General features: G+C 34.2%; 1 protein-coding gene across 1 annotated transcript; it reads right to left on the bottom strand.

Annotated features, from left to right (window-relative positions):
- Window positions 1-3481: 3481 nt before the first annotated feature.
- LOC143542824 (chromatin-remodeling ATPase INO80-like) lies at window positions 3482-16148 on the bottom strand. The gene is made up of 23 exons (XM_077035314.1): window positions 15733-16148; window positions 15534-15621; window positions 14461-14812; window positions 13943-14378; window positions 13658-13858; window positions 13398-13508; window positions 12419-12846; window positions 11569-11677; window positions 11412-11492; window positions 10548-10720; window positions 9612-9737; window positions 9315-9476; window positions 9175-9232; window positions 8858-9088; window positions 8122-8268; window positions 7548-8051; window positions 6742-7002; window positions 5927-6034; window positions 5751-5845; window positions 5492-5648; window positions 5214-5408; window positions 4979-5125; window positions 3482-4296 (listed from the first exon to the last, which is right to left on the bottom strand). Exons 1-23 carry the CDS (start codon window positions 15790-15792, stop codon window positions 4168-4170), a joined length of 4359 nt encoding a protein of 1452 aa, XP_076891429.1. The 5' UTR covers window positions 15793-16148; the 3' UTR covers window positions 3482-4167.
- Between the last annotated feature and the right edge of the window lie 868 nt (window positions 16149-17016).

The raw sequence follows: 17016 nt of genomic DNA on the forward strand, positions 1-17016 counted from the left end.
TTTTGGTTATTAATCACATCACAACTTATCAAAATCACCCCACGTTTCACTTTTAAGAAGTTTATTTGTGTCGCTAGTTTTTTATAAAACTAGTTGTTTTCTATTAATAGATGTTACGATTAAAAACAGGTTTTTAAAAAGCTTTGTGAAAAAATAGTTTTATGTCAAAATTAGAAGAAAAAAAATGCATTGATAAGATAGGCATGTATAATTGAAGCTAGTTAAAATCAATGGGAAATGAGAAACATGAAACTAGTTGCCAGCACGCAATTACAATGTGACAAAACGTATTTTTGCTTTTATTAAGAATTTGATCATGAATACTGTTTTGTAATCATAATCATGTTTAATTCAATGGATATTCACAAAACTAAATTTAAAATAAATAAATAAATCTTCAAATATTATGGTACTCATCTTAATATGAACTAATTATAATCTGATTTTACTCCCTTTCTGTGTATAATATTTTATTCTAATAAAAATTAAATTATGAAACTTGTTTTATAGTATTAGATACTCGTTTTTTTTTTATGTATACAGTGAAGTGATAGAGAATAGAAAATGAAATTAAAAGGAAAAAAACAAGAATAAAAAAGTACTTTTAACCAGCATTCAACCATCGTGATCTATCACAATAATACTTCTCTCTTACTAGGCATATTTGATATTTTCCTTGCAAATGCGACGCTTTTTTCTTATTCTACAATCCACTTGTCACGTTCACTTTACTATTTAATAATTATTTATCCAATTTATTTTCTCAACTTGTGACAGCATAATATTAAAATAACCACCTAGTTGACTTTTCTTTCAATATTCTAAAATTTATGGTACTAAGAAATTATATCTTAAGTTTTCATGTGCATTATTTTAGTTTCAGACACAAAAATCTTAATCCATCATTAAGTCTCCATTCTGGCCCATCTAATACCATATTATCAAACTTTAATCATCTAAAGTGTGTGTTGGTGTGGACTATGTTAAACTTTTGTAGCCAAAGTTAAAATGATAAAACTTTGTTAAGTCATAGTTTTAAGGCTAATAGTATATGATAAAAGTTACAAGGTCAAAAATTTCATTACCAAACTTTATGGCCAAAAACAAAGACGCTAAACTGAAGTTGAGGGATCACAAAGTTGAGATGCGAAACTTTTATGGTTAAAAATAAAACTCCAAATAGCCAAATTTTAATGAATGCATCAATAAAGTTGAACACGTTTTTTTAAAATGTTAAATCTAACTCTACTTCTAAATTATTACACTTTTTTATATAACGACATGACTTGAAACTTCATTTTTTGTACAAAGAGAACTTTATCCTAACACCTTGATACTATGAGGTCAGAGACCCTTTGGTAATTGTCCAAATGTTTTAAACGGAAGAGTTTAAACATTGAATCAAACTCGAAGTTGTATGATCTATTTTTGGGCTCGGTATTTTTTATTTTAAACCATAATTTGGATCATTGACGAATCATTGAGCCACCAAATAATCTCCATTTCCTGAGTTTGGAACATGGGGTGCTAGGTTGGCACATTTTTGAAGAGAAGCTCGTACATCAGTCCACTCCATCCACCTCGACTCGACCCGGAGACCACCCTCAGAAGGAAACCCATTATACGTGAGAAAACTCACAAGTCCAGTCTGAAACTCCTATTTTGTTATAGTCAAAACTTGGTCGGGTTACTGTAGCTAACGACAATTTTAATTCTATAAATTGACCATTTATGGATTGCTGTTTAAACGTGCCAAGCCGCAATCTAAGAGTTGAATTCCAAAGGAGTTGACTTTTAAGAAAAAGTCAACCATTCCTTAGCCTCCTCGCACCAACCCAATGAATATTATGATCCACTGAAGAATAACTTGACTTTACAAAATATAATAATCTAATGTATTTAATAAATTAAATTGAATAAAAAGAATAATCACACTTAATCCATCAAAAATAGAGAAAGGATCAAGTAAGCAAACTTGGGTGGTTGAAGACTTGGAAGACATTTCTTTTCAATTTCATTTTTTAATTAAAATTAATTGAAAAAGTTACCTAACCATAGCCCTTTTAGTGTTATGGTTTGCCAAATCATTAACATCTAAAGAAAAATATATATTTAATAAGACCAAGCGTTTTGCTCTATAACGCCGGGGGCACACCTCCCTTCCCCTTCGGCGTTTTGGGTAAAAAAAATTTCCGGTGTTTTGTATATAACGCGAGAAATGGCACCATTTTCAAAATATATATATATATATATATATATATATATATATATATATATATATATATATATATATATCCGTTGGATATAGTCGTGGAAGGACTCGTGGTGAATCTGCATGGTTTTGATGTCGGGTGCGGTGATCTTACAGTGAGGGCATTCGAAGTTGGCGTGGCCGCCTTTCAATTGGTCGGTCCGATCGGCGACTCCGGCCTTGTCGCCGCCTCTGTTGGTGGTGGCCGCGTCGACCTTCGCCTGGATTTCCTTCGCTTTGCCGATCATGGTTATGGTTTGCTTATGAATACGAAGATATTATTAGGGTTAGGGTTTGGGGGTCGATTGAGGATGAGGAAGGGGGAAAAAGAGGGGAATGAAAAGGGGAACAAGTAATGGTTACCGATTGGTGGTGCAGCCATTGACGGTGACCGGAGATGGGGTGTTGAGATTATAATATTATTATTATTATTATTGTGGCCGGAGATGGTGGTTCTTTTTTGTGAGTTTAACGAATTATTATTTAAAAAAAAAGAAAAAAAATTAATAGTGACTAGGCGCCACGTGGCGCGTAACGCTTGGGGGTGGAGAGTTATGATTGCACCCTGTTTTTGTAAAAAAAACATAATTCTGGCTAGGCGCCACATGAGGCATAACGCCCAAGGGTAGAGCTTTATGACTACACATGGTCTAATAACTACGTACTAGTCGAGTATATCCACCCAAAAATCAATAGTAAAACCTAAATTGATTGTTGTTTGATTGGTTGAAATTTTTCATAACTTATTTTACAAACAATTTTTTTTCTTTTTAACAACAAATTATATTTTCTATTTAAACTCACCACCTTCATTTTGAAAGTGTTGACACCATACCTTCATTTTACAACCAATTAACGCTAAGTTTTCGAAATAGAAACCTTACAAAACTTAAAAAAAAAAAAAAACTTTGTGTTCCCTATTAAACAAGAGAAAGGAAAGAAAAGATTTTCATTCCTTTCTATTCTTTTCCAGTTTTTCTTCTTTCCCTCTTTCCTTTCTTTTCCTTTTTATTCTTTCCATTTTGAAAAGAAATAGATTCCATTAGTTTTCTTTTTTATTTCTCATACTTTCCTTTCCTTTAATGAATCTTGGGAATACAAAATAATGTTTTTTTCCTTCCAAAAAAACTTGGGAACACACTAACCCTTTTCTTTCCTTTCATTTCTTTTCCTTTCCTCCCTTTAATGAGACTCGGGAACGCTATTGTTGTTCAAAAACATCCACCACGTTTAAACCAGTTCGAACTTCCCAACCTTTTTTCCCCTTCTCTCTACGCTCTTCTTTTTCTCATCCTCCTATGCTACAAAACTCGCTCTAGAATCAAAAGACGCCTTTACAACAGGTTCTCTAATAAATTTGTTTTCACATGTAAAAACTATCAACAAATGCTCATGGTTTAACTTGAGTGGGCTTGACAAATACTTTGAACTAAAACCGCGTACTACGATAATGAGCTTACTACAATAACTAACAACGAGCCCATTATATCAAAAGCATAATGTTGTATTATATTAGTATAAAATATGTTCTAATGGCTCTATGCAATTGAGAATAATTTAAATATTATTCTCAAAGGGCACATTTCATAATATATGATTTTTACTCTTAAGCAACAAGCTCATAAAACGATCCAGTAAACCATAAATTCCTGCTCGAATTATAATTATAAGAAGAAAATATATAAGTATAAAAAATTATATATAACCTGTACAAGACTATCATACAAATTGGCTATCCATGGTTATCTTATCCTTGTTCTCCCGCCAAAAATAACAAAGATAATAAAATCAATTTTGTAATCACTCGAGAGAGATTTTTTAATATAAATGTTGTAGATTATATATTTAGATTTAGCATTCATTTCAGTCTTCAGGCGGAAATGTTGGGGCTGTAAATGCAGATTCAAGATTCCCATTTACAACCTCATCATGTCATCGGATTCTGCTATCGAATTGGATATCGAATTGGATGCCGAAGAATCAGGGTTTTTAGGAACTTTTGGAAGCCTTGATTTTGGTGGCCCTTTTTCAGCTGTAGATTTTCTCTGCAAATGAAACATGTTTGTGAGTTAATCGAGATTGACACGTTAAAAGCTGGAATCGGGCCTAGTTCAAACGAGCTCACACCCTGAAAATTGAAATAAGCTTGTTTATTAAACGAGTCCATGCCCAAGCTTCTCTTATCGAGCTCGAGCTGGCTCGTGAGCATAAACGAGCAAATTATTTATATAACTTTTATTTGGTGTATTAAATATATATTTACAAAATAATATTTGTTATGCATAAAATTGTGATAACTGATAAAAATAACTAAACATTATATGTTATTTTATATACAAAAATTATAACTTAAAAATATATAGAAATAGCTAAACATGTACATAGAGCTTGAAAAAATGAATCACAAGTAGAGCTCGAAACAAGCCAAGCTCGGGCTCTCGTTAGTCAATATGAGCCGAGCTTGGGAAACGGCTCATTTATATCCCTAAACTTGTAAATTAAATTTACTTTTTAGTCTTCTCACATATTTGATGTGGTGGCTAGAATGGCATCATCTAGAATCACATCAAGCAATTTACACAAAATCAGTTAATGAAGCTGGTTAAATATCAGGAAAATATAGTACACTTATTATTTTTAAATTAGGTAAACTAAAATAGTTTATGCCATAAGACAATATTTTCAGCAACTTTCAAACTGTTGACCTATTTGACCCGGATTCCATACCTTCTTACTAGACGTTGGTTTATCAGCAGGGGAGGTTGTGTTTGCATCTGGTGTTGGTTCCGGGCCCGTAATATCTTCAAACCGTGCATCGCCTTCATCATCTATCCTTATAGCTTTTGTCCCGCTTTTTCTCTTATTTCGGTTAACCTAAAATTTGAACAAATGGACGCATGATAAATGATAATCAGATATTATAATAAACTAACTTTTAATTTTTTAAACATTCCCACTATACCTGCGGAATTTCTTTTAGCTTTTGCTCCATTTGTGCGTCATCAATGAGCAAAGATATAACATCTTCAGGAGCTAATATGTCACCCTGTATGTGACCACCTGTCATTACAAGTTGTTGAACTGTACTTTTTTGGCTAGCTCTCTGTAAAATCTTTTCTTCAACTGTTTCTTTGCAAATTAACCTATAAACTGTTACCTGCATCACCAAAAACATAAGTTTCAGAAACTCAATTATTTATGTAAAAAATACAAAAAAGAAGTTAATAATGAGAAACTAACATCTTTTGTCTGACCCAAACGGTGGGCCCTATCCATGGCTTGTAAATCCAATGTTGGATTCCAATCACTTTCATAAAATATAACAGTGTCAGCAGCAGTCAAATTGATCCCGACACCACCCGCTCTCGTGCTCAGTAAAAACACAAAAATATCATTTCTACAAGAAAACAAGTGTTAACCAAAGGATAAGTGTACCTTCTAGAAGGGTCTCATAAAATAATAAAATAATAATAATTTAATATTGATTTACTATTCTGACCTTAGTTGGAAGTCTTTGACCATATCCCTACGGTCTGTTATGGTAGATGATCCATCAAGCCTTAAGTATCTGTACTTCCTATAGTTCATATAGTCCTGCAAATTTATAAAGAAACCATCAAGAAAATAGAAAATATGCAAATGCATCCAATAAATAACTGAAGTAGTTTTTGATACCTCAATAATATTCAACATCTTGGTCATTTGTGCAAACAGAAGAACACGATGATTTCCTGCACGCAACCGCTTCAAGAGTATATCCAGTGTTTGAAGCTTCCCTGAATCCTAAATAATGAATCAGAATCAATTCAAGTTAGAAAATGACCAGAAATGGACAGAGTATGCAGATTACAGGTGGCAAATTTGACCAATGTAGAACGGGTCAATATGGTTATGTTCTTTCTATCTCTTGCAAGGCAATCCCAATTAAGCTAAAATATTTAACTCCATCCGTCCAAAAATAAAACAAGATGCCATTTAAGAAATGAACAATTCATGAAATTTTTATTTAGCAGAATGTCAAACTTACCCTTGATGCATTTAAGACACCATTAGCTTACAATCGTTTGTATATTCATTTAAAATAATTATTCTCATTACAATTAGTCTAATTCTATGAAATTGAAATATCACCTTTTACAATTTAGTTTAGCTTTTTAGGCCCAACAGTTTATGTTTACGTTTACTTTTAATTGGTGTTCACCCGGTTATATCCGCTCATCTATGTTCGTGAACCGTTCATTTATACCATTAACAAACAAACATAAACGAACATGCTCATGTTCTTAACGAACGAACACAAACAAAAAGAGCCTGAATATTTAATTGTCCATGTTCGTTCGTTCGTTCGTTTACAAGCCTAAGTTTCCTATTTTCAAACTCCCCAATTTGACCCATTACTCATTTTTTAAACGACCCGTTTCCACTTCTAATAAAAAAATATTAAAGCATGCAAGAAACTTTTAAGTAAACAAAATGTTAGATTTTCATACTGTGAGCATCTTGGCGGGATCAAAACTCTGCATAGGTGGACATGAACCAAAGATCTTGTGAGTGAGCTGGAGAGCAGGTTGCACAATAGGTAGTTCTTCATCAATTTCTTGTATCAAATGATGAGGAGCATTATCTGGTTTTCTAGGTCCGTTTGAGTCGGACGTGCGTGCAAAACCGAGCAATAATCTTTTAATCCAAGGATTATGCAATTCCTCAACTTTTTTATAAGCAAAATCTCTATCTGGACAGTCTGCATCAATCTGCCAATCACATAATGTAGAATGTCAAAAACAGATACATTTTTTACAGCAGTAAGTTTATTTACGAGCACAAATAAACCCATTTGTGTATTCAATATTTAACTTACACGGTGATTTAAACGAGAAAAATGAGTAAAATAAACGAACTTTTTGACAAAGCGCATTTTCACATAAAACCTCCTAAATCATTTTATTCAAAACAGTAGATTATTATTAAACAATATTTATTATCATATTATTATTTATGAAAAGTTAAATACTCTGGCCAAATGGTATTTGGGCCAACCCATCCGTTTTGACAATTAAAAAGGTTCTAGAAACTCTCGAAACAGAACCGCGATAAAATAGGTCAATGTCTGTTTGATCAAATCTAATAACTGATTTTATTTGCCTATGAAGGATTAAAAATGAAACTACGAAGTTTTGAAGGATGATATAAAATCTCCCTTAAAAGTTATCCATGGTGCAGCGGTCCTTTAAGGATCGTAAGAGTAAACGTTATATACCACAATGAACAAATATATTAACTTGATGATAATACTTACAGGAGGCGCTCTTATTGGTGGAATGAAAGAGAAAGCCGAATGAAGTAGCCGAGCATCAGACGCAAGTCTATCTTCATGTGAGAGTACCAAAGCCTCAAATGGGACATCCGTGGGTCCCGTTGCAAGTCTCCGTTTAAGAATATTTATTTCCGACTTAGATGGTAATAATAACATTCTTGTTACCACCTTCACTTTCTCCTTCCCAATATTATTATCCTCATCTTCCATTAGAAAGTCAACAACCTCGTCTAAAATGCTCGAATCACATCTAGAAATTGAAAACAGTAATCTCTCCATCATAGAAGCATTTGCTATGAATGATGTTTCGGCTGGTGAAAGATCAATCAATCGTGTAAATCCAAACGCTCCATTGTAATTGGGTTCGTATTTAACTTGCTTAAATATGGATTGATAAATCCTTAGGGGAGAGAATATATTGAAATGTTTCTCAAAAAACTCTTTCCTGGTACTATGTTTTCCTTCTTGATGAATTAATTTTGGAATCTGCAAACAAAATTAGCGATTAACAATCTGATTCTGGAAACTCAAATGTATGATTTAAGTAAGTAATTACCTTATATGTAATAGGATTCTTAATCCCAGAATAATATACATCCTCCAATTCCCCAAACGGGGCTGGAAGAAGCGGATTTGGGATGTCTCCAAAATAGAAATATGAACTTCCTTCGTTTCTCTCAAATAACTCAGGATGGTTACAAACCTGTCATCACAAGGGAAAATAATGATTCAAACAGAAATATAAAATATTGATAAAAGTGTTCTAACAATGATAAATAGGCTTGTAAGCAAGCCCAATGTTCAGTGAACCATTCGTGAACAGGAAGTTCGTTTATTTAATAAACGAACGAGCATGAACAAAACTTTTTGTTCATTTGGAAACGAGCGCATGTCTCGTTCGTTCATTTATGTTCGTGAACGTTCGTTTAAGTTTGTTCATTTAAATCCGTTTATGTTAAGTTGTTTATGTTCATCCGTTTACATTCATTTGTGTTTCTTAGGCTACATTTGTTTAAGTTTGTAAAGATATTCATTTAAGATTTAGGCCCGCTAGCTACTTTTAATTGGTGTTAGATCAGTTATGTTCATGAACCGTTCATTTACATTATTAATGAACGAACACAAACACATTCATTTTCTAAACAAATCAACATGAACAAAAAACCCTCTTTGTTTAATTGCTCGTGTTCGGTTAATATGAAAAGAACGAACACGAACATGCCCCATCCGTGTTTGTTTACAAGCCTAAACACAGAGAAAAGGAAAGTTGAAAAGATAAAAAGGAGAATTGCCTTTCTCAACTGGATAACAATATTCATCAAGTTCATAAACTTCTTCTCATTAAGCTGACCACGGTTACTGTCAAACAACTCAGCAAGAGATATTTTGTTTTTAATAGCTTGGTAAAAAGCTTGTTGCCGTGAACTCAATTTGCAATGCACTGTAATTTCGGTCTTCCGAGTCAACTCGGAAACCACGTCCTTCTTAACACGCCGCAACATAAAAGGCTTTAAAATAGCATGCTGGCAAAAACGTAATAAACAAAATAGAATACTAAGGTTAAGAATATGGTGAAAATCTCATGTAAAAAAAGAAACTAAGTACTTACCAATCTACTAAGTTGATGCTCATTTAAAGTCCCACCATGTTCAGCATGATTTTCAATACTGATGCATACACAATGAAGCATTATTCTTTATACTGTTGATATATAAAAGGAATACAAGTCTTAAAAAATCAAAATCCTACCCTTTAGAAAACCACTCATTAAATTGCTCATGGCTGTCGAAAAGGGTTGGCATGATGAAATGAAGGAGGGCCCACAACTCAGCCATGTTGTTTTGAACAGGTGTCCCAGTTAGTAACAGACGATTTCTACAATTGAAACTGAGTAGTGTCTTCCATCTTATACTGTTAGCACAATTAAACAAAATACAGTGAGATATAGCATCCTATAAAGCACATTATTTATCCATACAGTAAAAACTAAAAAGACAAAAAAATGGAAGGCCAACTCAACTGGACACAGCCCATTAAAATCATTACCTGGTTGAACTTTTTATTGCCTGAGCTTCATCCAATACCATGTACTGCCATTTCACACGTCTGAAGTACTTTTCATCAGATACTAGAAGTTGGTAGCTGGTAATAAGGATATGGAATCCAGCATCCCTGTTAAGTCAAAATTAAGGGAATCAGCATGTCTGGAATATTATGAAACACAACACAATTTGTAAACTTGCAGTTGAAAAAAACAAACGGCATGAAATTGTCTGAATACATGTATTTATCTAACGTTGTTAGAAAATACTTTGTAAAACTTTTAAGTTCCTTCGTTCACGTACGTTATATATTCAGTTAAACTTTTTAGACTCACACTTAGTCTAGTTCCTTTTAGGCCCAACAGATTGCTGTTCAAATTAAATTTTAATTAGTGTTTGCTCAGTTATGTTCATTCATATACGTTCAATTATGGCGGTCCGTTTATGTTTGCGAACCTTTCGTTAATACCATTAACAAACGAACATAAATGAACAGAGCACACTCAGTTTTTTCACGAATGAACATGAACAAGAAAACACTGTTCGTTTAAACGTTCACGTTTGATCGCTTGTTCAGTTAAAGTTAAACGAACAAAGTCACAGACATCAACATGCCACGTTTGGTTCGTTTACAAACCTACCCATTGGTGTCATGTTACTATCGCCTCCAAAGTACAAAATTAAACAAGCAACCTAACAATCAGCCAGAAAATATGATTGAATAAATTGCAGTCAGCAATTCATTTACATATGTATGTTGACTCAAAAGTAAACAATATAATACAAAAGCATAGACATTTGCTGAATAGAGGAAGCCTAAAGGTTCACACTTTTTTAAAAAATCATATTTTTTTACCATGGTTTATAATATATATTTATTGAAAGAAAAATACAAAAAGATTGATGTAAGTGCACAAAATAAGAACCGTGGGATGAGCACCTTCGATAAAGTCGCTTTGGATTTATGTTTTTCCTAAGTACTGTTCGTTCCTGAATACCACCCCAATAAGGAAGCGTTTTTAGGTCAGGGCAGAACCGGCCTATTTCATCAGCCCAATTGTTCAAGACAGAAGTAGGTGCAACAACCAGAAACGGGCCCCATATATTTTTCTCCTGCAGAAATGCATAATCGTTACATGTTATTACAACTGAAACCGTAAAGATCAGAGATAAAGGTGACAATTTCGACCAATGCACTTATGAATATTCATATAAATACGTTCTCCATTCGTGTGTTCACTTAAGATACACTCATTTATGTTCATTAGTTTACAATTGTGTAAGTTCTTTTGTTTAAGTCCGCTTATATATTTATTTAACTTTTTCTTGGTTTATGTTCATTAATCATTACAATTTAGTCTAGTTTTATGGAATTATTAAAATATAACTCATTTCAAATTAGGTAGTTTATTTACTTTTTAGGCCTGCCAGATTGATGTTCACGTTTACGTTTAAGTGGTTTTTGCTCGATCGTATTCATTTATGTCCGGTTGCCTATGTTCAGTTAGGTTAGTTTGTTTACGTTCATTATACTCTTTAACGAACAAACATAAACAAACACGAACACATTCATTTTCTTAACAAACAAACACAGACAAGAAAACCATCTTCGTCTAATTTTTCGTGCTCAATCGTTTGTTTGGTTAAAGTTAAGCGAAGGAACATGAGCATCCCCTGTTCGTGTTCGTTCGGTCTGTTTACATGACTAGTGATCAACCCAACCAGCCCGTTTCACACAGAACACCTCGTTAACCAAGCTGCCCATCTTGCCACAAATATTCAGAGTTTCAGGCAGTTTACTTACTTCAGCCAAATGAGCCAAGAACGCCATTGCTTGAATAGTCTTCCCAAGGCCCATCTCATCAGCAAGAATACCATTTAGACCCTTTAAGAAAACAGTCAACAACTCAATATGACAATAAGAAAGAAGAATAAAAATGCCCATGAGACTACATTATTACCTGTTCATAACAATTGACCAGCCACTGGAGACCTTTTAGCTGATACTCTTTCAAAGAACCTTTGAATAATTCTGGTGTTTGTACCGAAGATGCTACCGGCATAGTTGAACTGAAACAATATGGAACACGTACCCATTTAAGTAAATAAACTACTGTAAACTTAGGGGGCTTTTGGCTTGTAATTACAACTCACTATGGGTATGGGTTTGATAACAGGATGAAGCTGATACAGGAATGGGAATAGATTTCTAGATCCAACCCCCTTGGTGAGTTTAGTCTACGTCCAATTATTTGAGTTTAATATCCATTTTCAAAACCAAACCCACTAACCAACGACTTTAATTAGAAATAAAAATCATTCCTTCATTCCCATACACATAAATAGGCTTGTAAACAAACCAAACGTTCAGTGAACGGCTTGTGAACCATTGCGAAAACATAAATGACGAGCATGAACAAAAAAAATTTGTTCATCCAGTTAAAGTGTTAAAAGGACTGAACATGACACATGCCTCATTTGTTCATTTGTGTTCGTGAACATTCATTCATTTAAATTTGTTTAGTATGGATATAATAACTTTTTAAGCCATTGTTCTTCACATTACTTTTAACTAGTTTTAGCTTAACTATGTTCGCTCATATATGTTCAGTTATGTCAGTTCGTTTACGTATGTGAATCGCTAATTTATATTGTTAGCGAACGAACACGAAAACCTGGTTCTTAAATTGTTCAAGTTCAGTAATTTGTTCGATTATGGTTAAACCAACAAACGCGAACATGCTCCAATCGTGTTCGTTCAGTTCGTTTACAGACCTATACACACTAAAAATTGGAAGAAGAAACACATACGGGTGCAATAAATCTATGTTGCTAGATCCAGCAACTGAAGAATTATCTTGTTCAGGGACCTCAACACCTGAAGCTTGACGCAATTTTAAACATTCATCATCAAATGCACTCGTGATTTTTTTCTGCTTGGAAACTGCATCTTGGGCTGCTTTCAGGGCCTCCATTTTCATTTGGGCCTCTTCAGGATCTTCTTCAATTGCAATAGCATCTGAAGAACTCATGATTGCTTCTTGATCATTGGTTTTATCATTTTCAAGCAATGCTTCGCCTGGCTGTGCAGATGACTTGTTCTGCATGAAGTGACCATAAAGTTCTGTTTGAGATAATAAAAAGTTTAATCTCTGTTGCTGGCGTTTGGCTTCACGAAGTTCCTGTTCACGTTTCAAAGCTTCAGCAGCTTCCTTTTCTTCTCTTTTCCTAATCTCAGCCTGAACGACAAATTGAATATAAGTATAATCATTCCCCAACTTACTACAAAAATGTTCTTTCTAAGTAGGATATATGTAAACATCATGGGTGTATAAGAAATAAACAAAAAAGCAAGAAAAACTGTGTCGATGCATTTTAAGATAAACAATAATTCTATGTTGAACATTGTTTTGATCTCCTATAAGCATTTAACATGAATATTCATTTAGTTGTTAACTTGCCAAAAATAATGATAAAAGTAGAAGTTTGTAGCTAACAAGCAATGCACAGAGTTATGTGTTTAATCAACCCAACAACTGTCGGTCAATTTACAAAGAAAAAGAGAAACTTTTCTTCTACATCGGATGTAAAAAGGACCTTATGTCTTTTAAGTAAAAACGTATATGTATAAAAGGTGACAGATCAGCAAAAGTGTTAGAACTACTTAATAAACTTTCTTGTAAACATGTATAATGAGCTTTATGTAATAAAAAGCAGTTTTCAATTCTTTTCTGAGATTCATGTACACACTACACAGTATTGCCCAATAAATGTGGAGTAAAAATATTACCATCTCTTTATCCACTCTTTTCCAAAACACCAGCATATCGCGTGCCAGTTTACGAGTGCGAATTGAAGCACCCCTCATCAACTTAAGTGATCTGCTCACCTTCATTTTTACCTGCAAGAAAAAACAAATTTTAAGCATGCCAATTGGAATATCAGAATTTTAAAAGGCTAGCCCTTGAAACTATATTACAGGATTTTGACTAGTGCAGTAACGCTTGTAGATTCAACAAAATATGAATGACATAAAATTTGATAAAATACCTCTCTTTGACAGTTCTCAGAAAACCTCTTTGCATCAGTTAATTGCTTTCTATGAAAGTTGATAAAAAATCTGTGATGTTTTGGTATGTCTTTTCTGACCATATTCACCCAATATTTATCAACTCTATCCATCTCCTCCTTCTCAATATCAGACGGATCTTTCTTCACATTTTGCTTCTTAGGTAGACTACGTTCAATAATCTGGAAGACAAACGATTCAACAAAACATAAGTCAACAACTCCTAACAAACCGTAAAAGTCAACATCGAGAGACAAAATACAAACCTCGTATGTGTCACCTTTCTCCAACACCTTCACATAGTGCACCTGCAGTACTCCACTTTCTGACATGATAAACCGCCTAAAACCGCCAGCTGCACCCTCGGGAGCAGAATATGACTCCAATGCAGCATCACTGACTTTAAGACTGAACTTTTGTGAGGAGTTATTTGATGTTTGGGAACTTAATCTTGCCCAAAGTGATTCATATTGGGGTTTGGGCTCACCCATTCCTGATCCACTTCTGGGCCCAAATCTTTTATCAGCAGACATCATTGAAGCCAAAGAACCCAAATCAAGAGTGCCTGTAAGGTAAAACTCCTCCACCCGGATATCTGATGTTTTGGGTAAGTTTAATGAGGCGGCTAGCGTTTCATAAGTTGGAGGAATCTTGTAACTGATACCATCCCCGATATCCAGATAAGCCGGTTCATATACTGACCTGCGTATTAAGATAAAGAAAACTAAATAATCAATTCAAAATGCAGACTGAAACACAGTTTAACAATTTAAACAGCACAAACCTATCTAATCCATACTCTGGAGAAAAATCTGCATCTTTGTAATGCCCTGCATATTGAGGAACCGTTTCAATCTTGTGTGATCCCGGACGGCCATTCCCCAATTTATGATCCTTTGATCCAATACTACCCTTGCTACCAAACATCCCGTTCCGCGTGGAAGCAGAAGATGGCAGATTATTATGTTTATGCCTTCTTTTGTACTTATGAACATGCTCACCAAGCATTGCTCTATATCTCTCCTCAGATACGTACTCATCATAACTTCCTTCCTGATCCTCATCACTACTATATGTATTTCTCCTCTTTCTTTTTTCCAGCATCATTCCATTATTCCGGTCTGTTATTGCTACAACTGATTATAATATAATACCCAACCATTAACTTCAATATACACATTTAATCTCCTCTTTATCAATCATTCAATCAACAGATACAAAATAACAAAGGTAATCAACAGCTAATTCGCATGTTTCTGTGTCAACTAAACAAATAGTCAAATACCAAAAAACAACAATCGTTTTTAAACATGTAATTGACTAGCTGTAATGTAACTTCAGTGAAAATCTACAGAGAAACCTTTAATCATTCAATCACTAGATACAAAATAATAAAGTTAAGCAACAGCTAGTTCGCGTGTATCTCTGCGGCATATTACATATTGCAATCACTGAATGTAATTGACTAGATACAAAATATCAAAGCTAATCAACAGCTAATACATGTGTTGCTACTGAAAAAGAACTGTCGTTTAAAACCTGTAACTGACTAGCTGTGGTTTAATTTAACTGTAAATCTACAGAGAAACCTTTAATCATTCAATCACTAGATACAAAACAATGAAGTTAATTTACAATCACCGAATAAGAACGACCGTTTTAAACGTGTTTAAACGTGTAATTGACTAGCTGTGATGCAATATTAGTGTAAATCTACAGAGAAACCTTCAATCATTCAATCACTAGATACAAAATAACAAAGTCAATCAACAACTATTCACCGAGTCGTTTTAAACTGATAATCGACTAACAGCAACGTAATTACACTGTAAATCCACAAACAAAACAAGCACCTACCTCCTCGGTTACCTCTGCTCTCACCTTGACTACTATTCGCATAATAATCAAACTCATCACCTTGCGGCACTTGAAACTTCGTCAGAGACTACAACACCACCACACAAAAGTCAATCACACACATCAACACGAACGAAATCACAAAACTGAACCGTGAAACGCGAATTCAACGAAGAACAGAGACGATAGAGACGTATACCTCGAGATTAAAGAGATTCGAGTAGTTATACGAGTTCCTGTGGTGTCGATCTGAGTCCATAAACCGCCAATTTGAATAATGTTGAGAGCTAAAGCGTAGGATTGTGAAGAGAATGATGAATTTTATGAAAGAAAGAAACCCTAGGTCTGTTGGAGAAGAAGGCGGAGGATGTGCGCAGGATAAGAAGAAGATACAGAATGGACATGATTAAGGGGGTGGTGCTAAAGTGAGCGGGTAAGTTGTATGGGTCGTTAACGTGAGCCGGGTGGGTACTTTGTTTTCAGATCAAGGTCTCGCGCGCCTGTACAGGGAGTTTGAGGGGGGGTTGAGATTAGGTCAGATGTGATGAGGTACACTGTAAAGGTGTTGTGGTAATTTGTAGATTTTATCCACCTGCCATCTTTTAGATTAATTATTAAATTTATTTAAAAAAATATATAAATAACTTTAGGGTTTAATAAGTGGCATGGCTTGTAACATTCTCTTTATGGGAAAATTTCGGTTTTAGTTGTTTGTAAACTATACGTTTATAGATGCATCTAGACTATGTGCTCGTAAGATGGTTTATTCAGTGTATTTGTCGTTGTCGATGAACAATGATAAGGACACGAGTAGAGGCAGAAAGGCGTTCTAGGCCAGCGATGGTTGAGAACAAAAAACACCATTGAAGTTCAATAGCCATCGTCGCTTTCTTGAAAGAGATCCGCAATTGAAGTCGGACTCGTTTGAGAATTGAGATACGTGACCATGTGTGGGTATCATAGGCATTGCTTTCGTTAATCGATTAGGTTTTATAACTTCTTTCGTTTATGATTTTTTTTTTGTTCTCTGATTTGACTTTTGGGTTTTTTGTGTGTTGTTATTGCATTGTTGAATTTAATTTGTCTAACACCTAATTTTGGTAATGTATGGCATCAGTTCAGATTTTCTGGTCTGTTGTTACTGCATTTTTACTTTAATATGTTTCGACCTAATTTCAACAATAACTCACATTGATTTGTTGTCGTTTGCAGTGAATTGGTTGGTGCGACGACTTCAGTAACTATCATCTTTTATAATCTGAAACTAAGTATGAACATGAGTTGTTTGATAGAATGCTCGAACTAAAACCACTACGATTGCTGTCTATCAAGTACTCCATTTATGAGAAATATTACCTTTTAAAAAATCATATTATTTTGCCCATTGGATTAGTAATTTAGGGGGTGTTTGGGATTGCTTATTTTCACCAACTTATAACTTATAAACTTTTTGAAAAATAATAAGGTGTTTGGGATTGCTTAT

This window comes from Bidens hawaiensis, unplaced genomic scaffold (assembly GCF_021521415.1).
Source record: "Bidens hawaiensis isolate Kalapana, Puna unplaced genomic scaffold, B.hawaiensis_p1.1 tig00012997_1, whole genome shotgun sequence".
NCBI classification, from domain to species: domain Eukaryota; kingdom Viridiplantae; phylum Streptophyta; class Magnoliopsida; order Asterales; family Asteraceae; genus Bidens; species Bidens hawaiensis.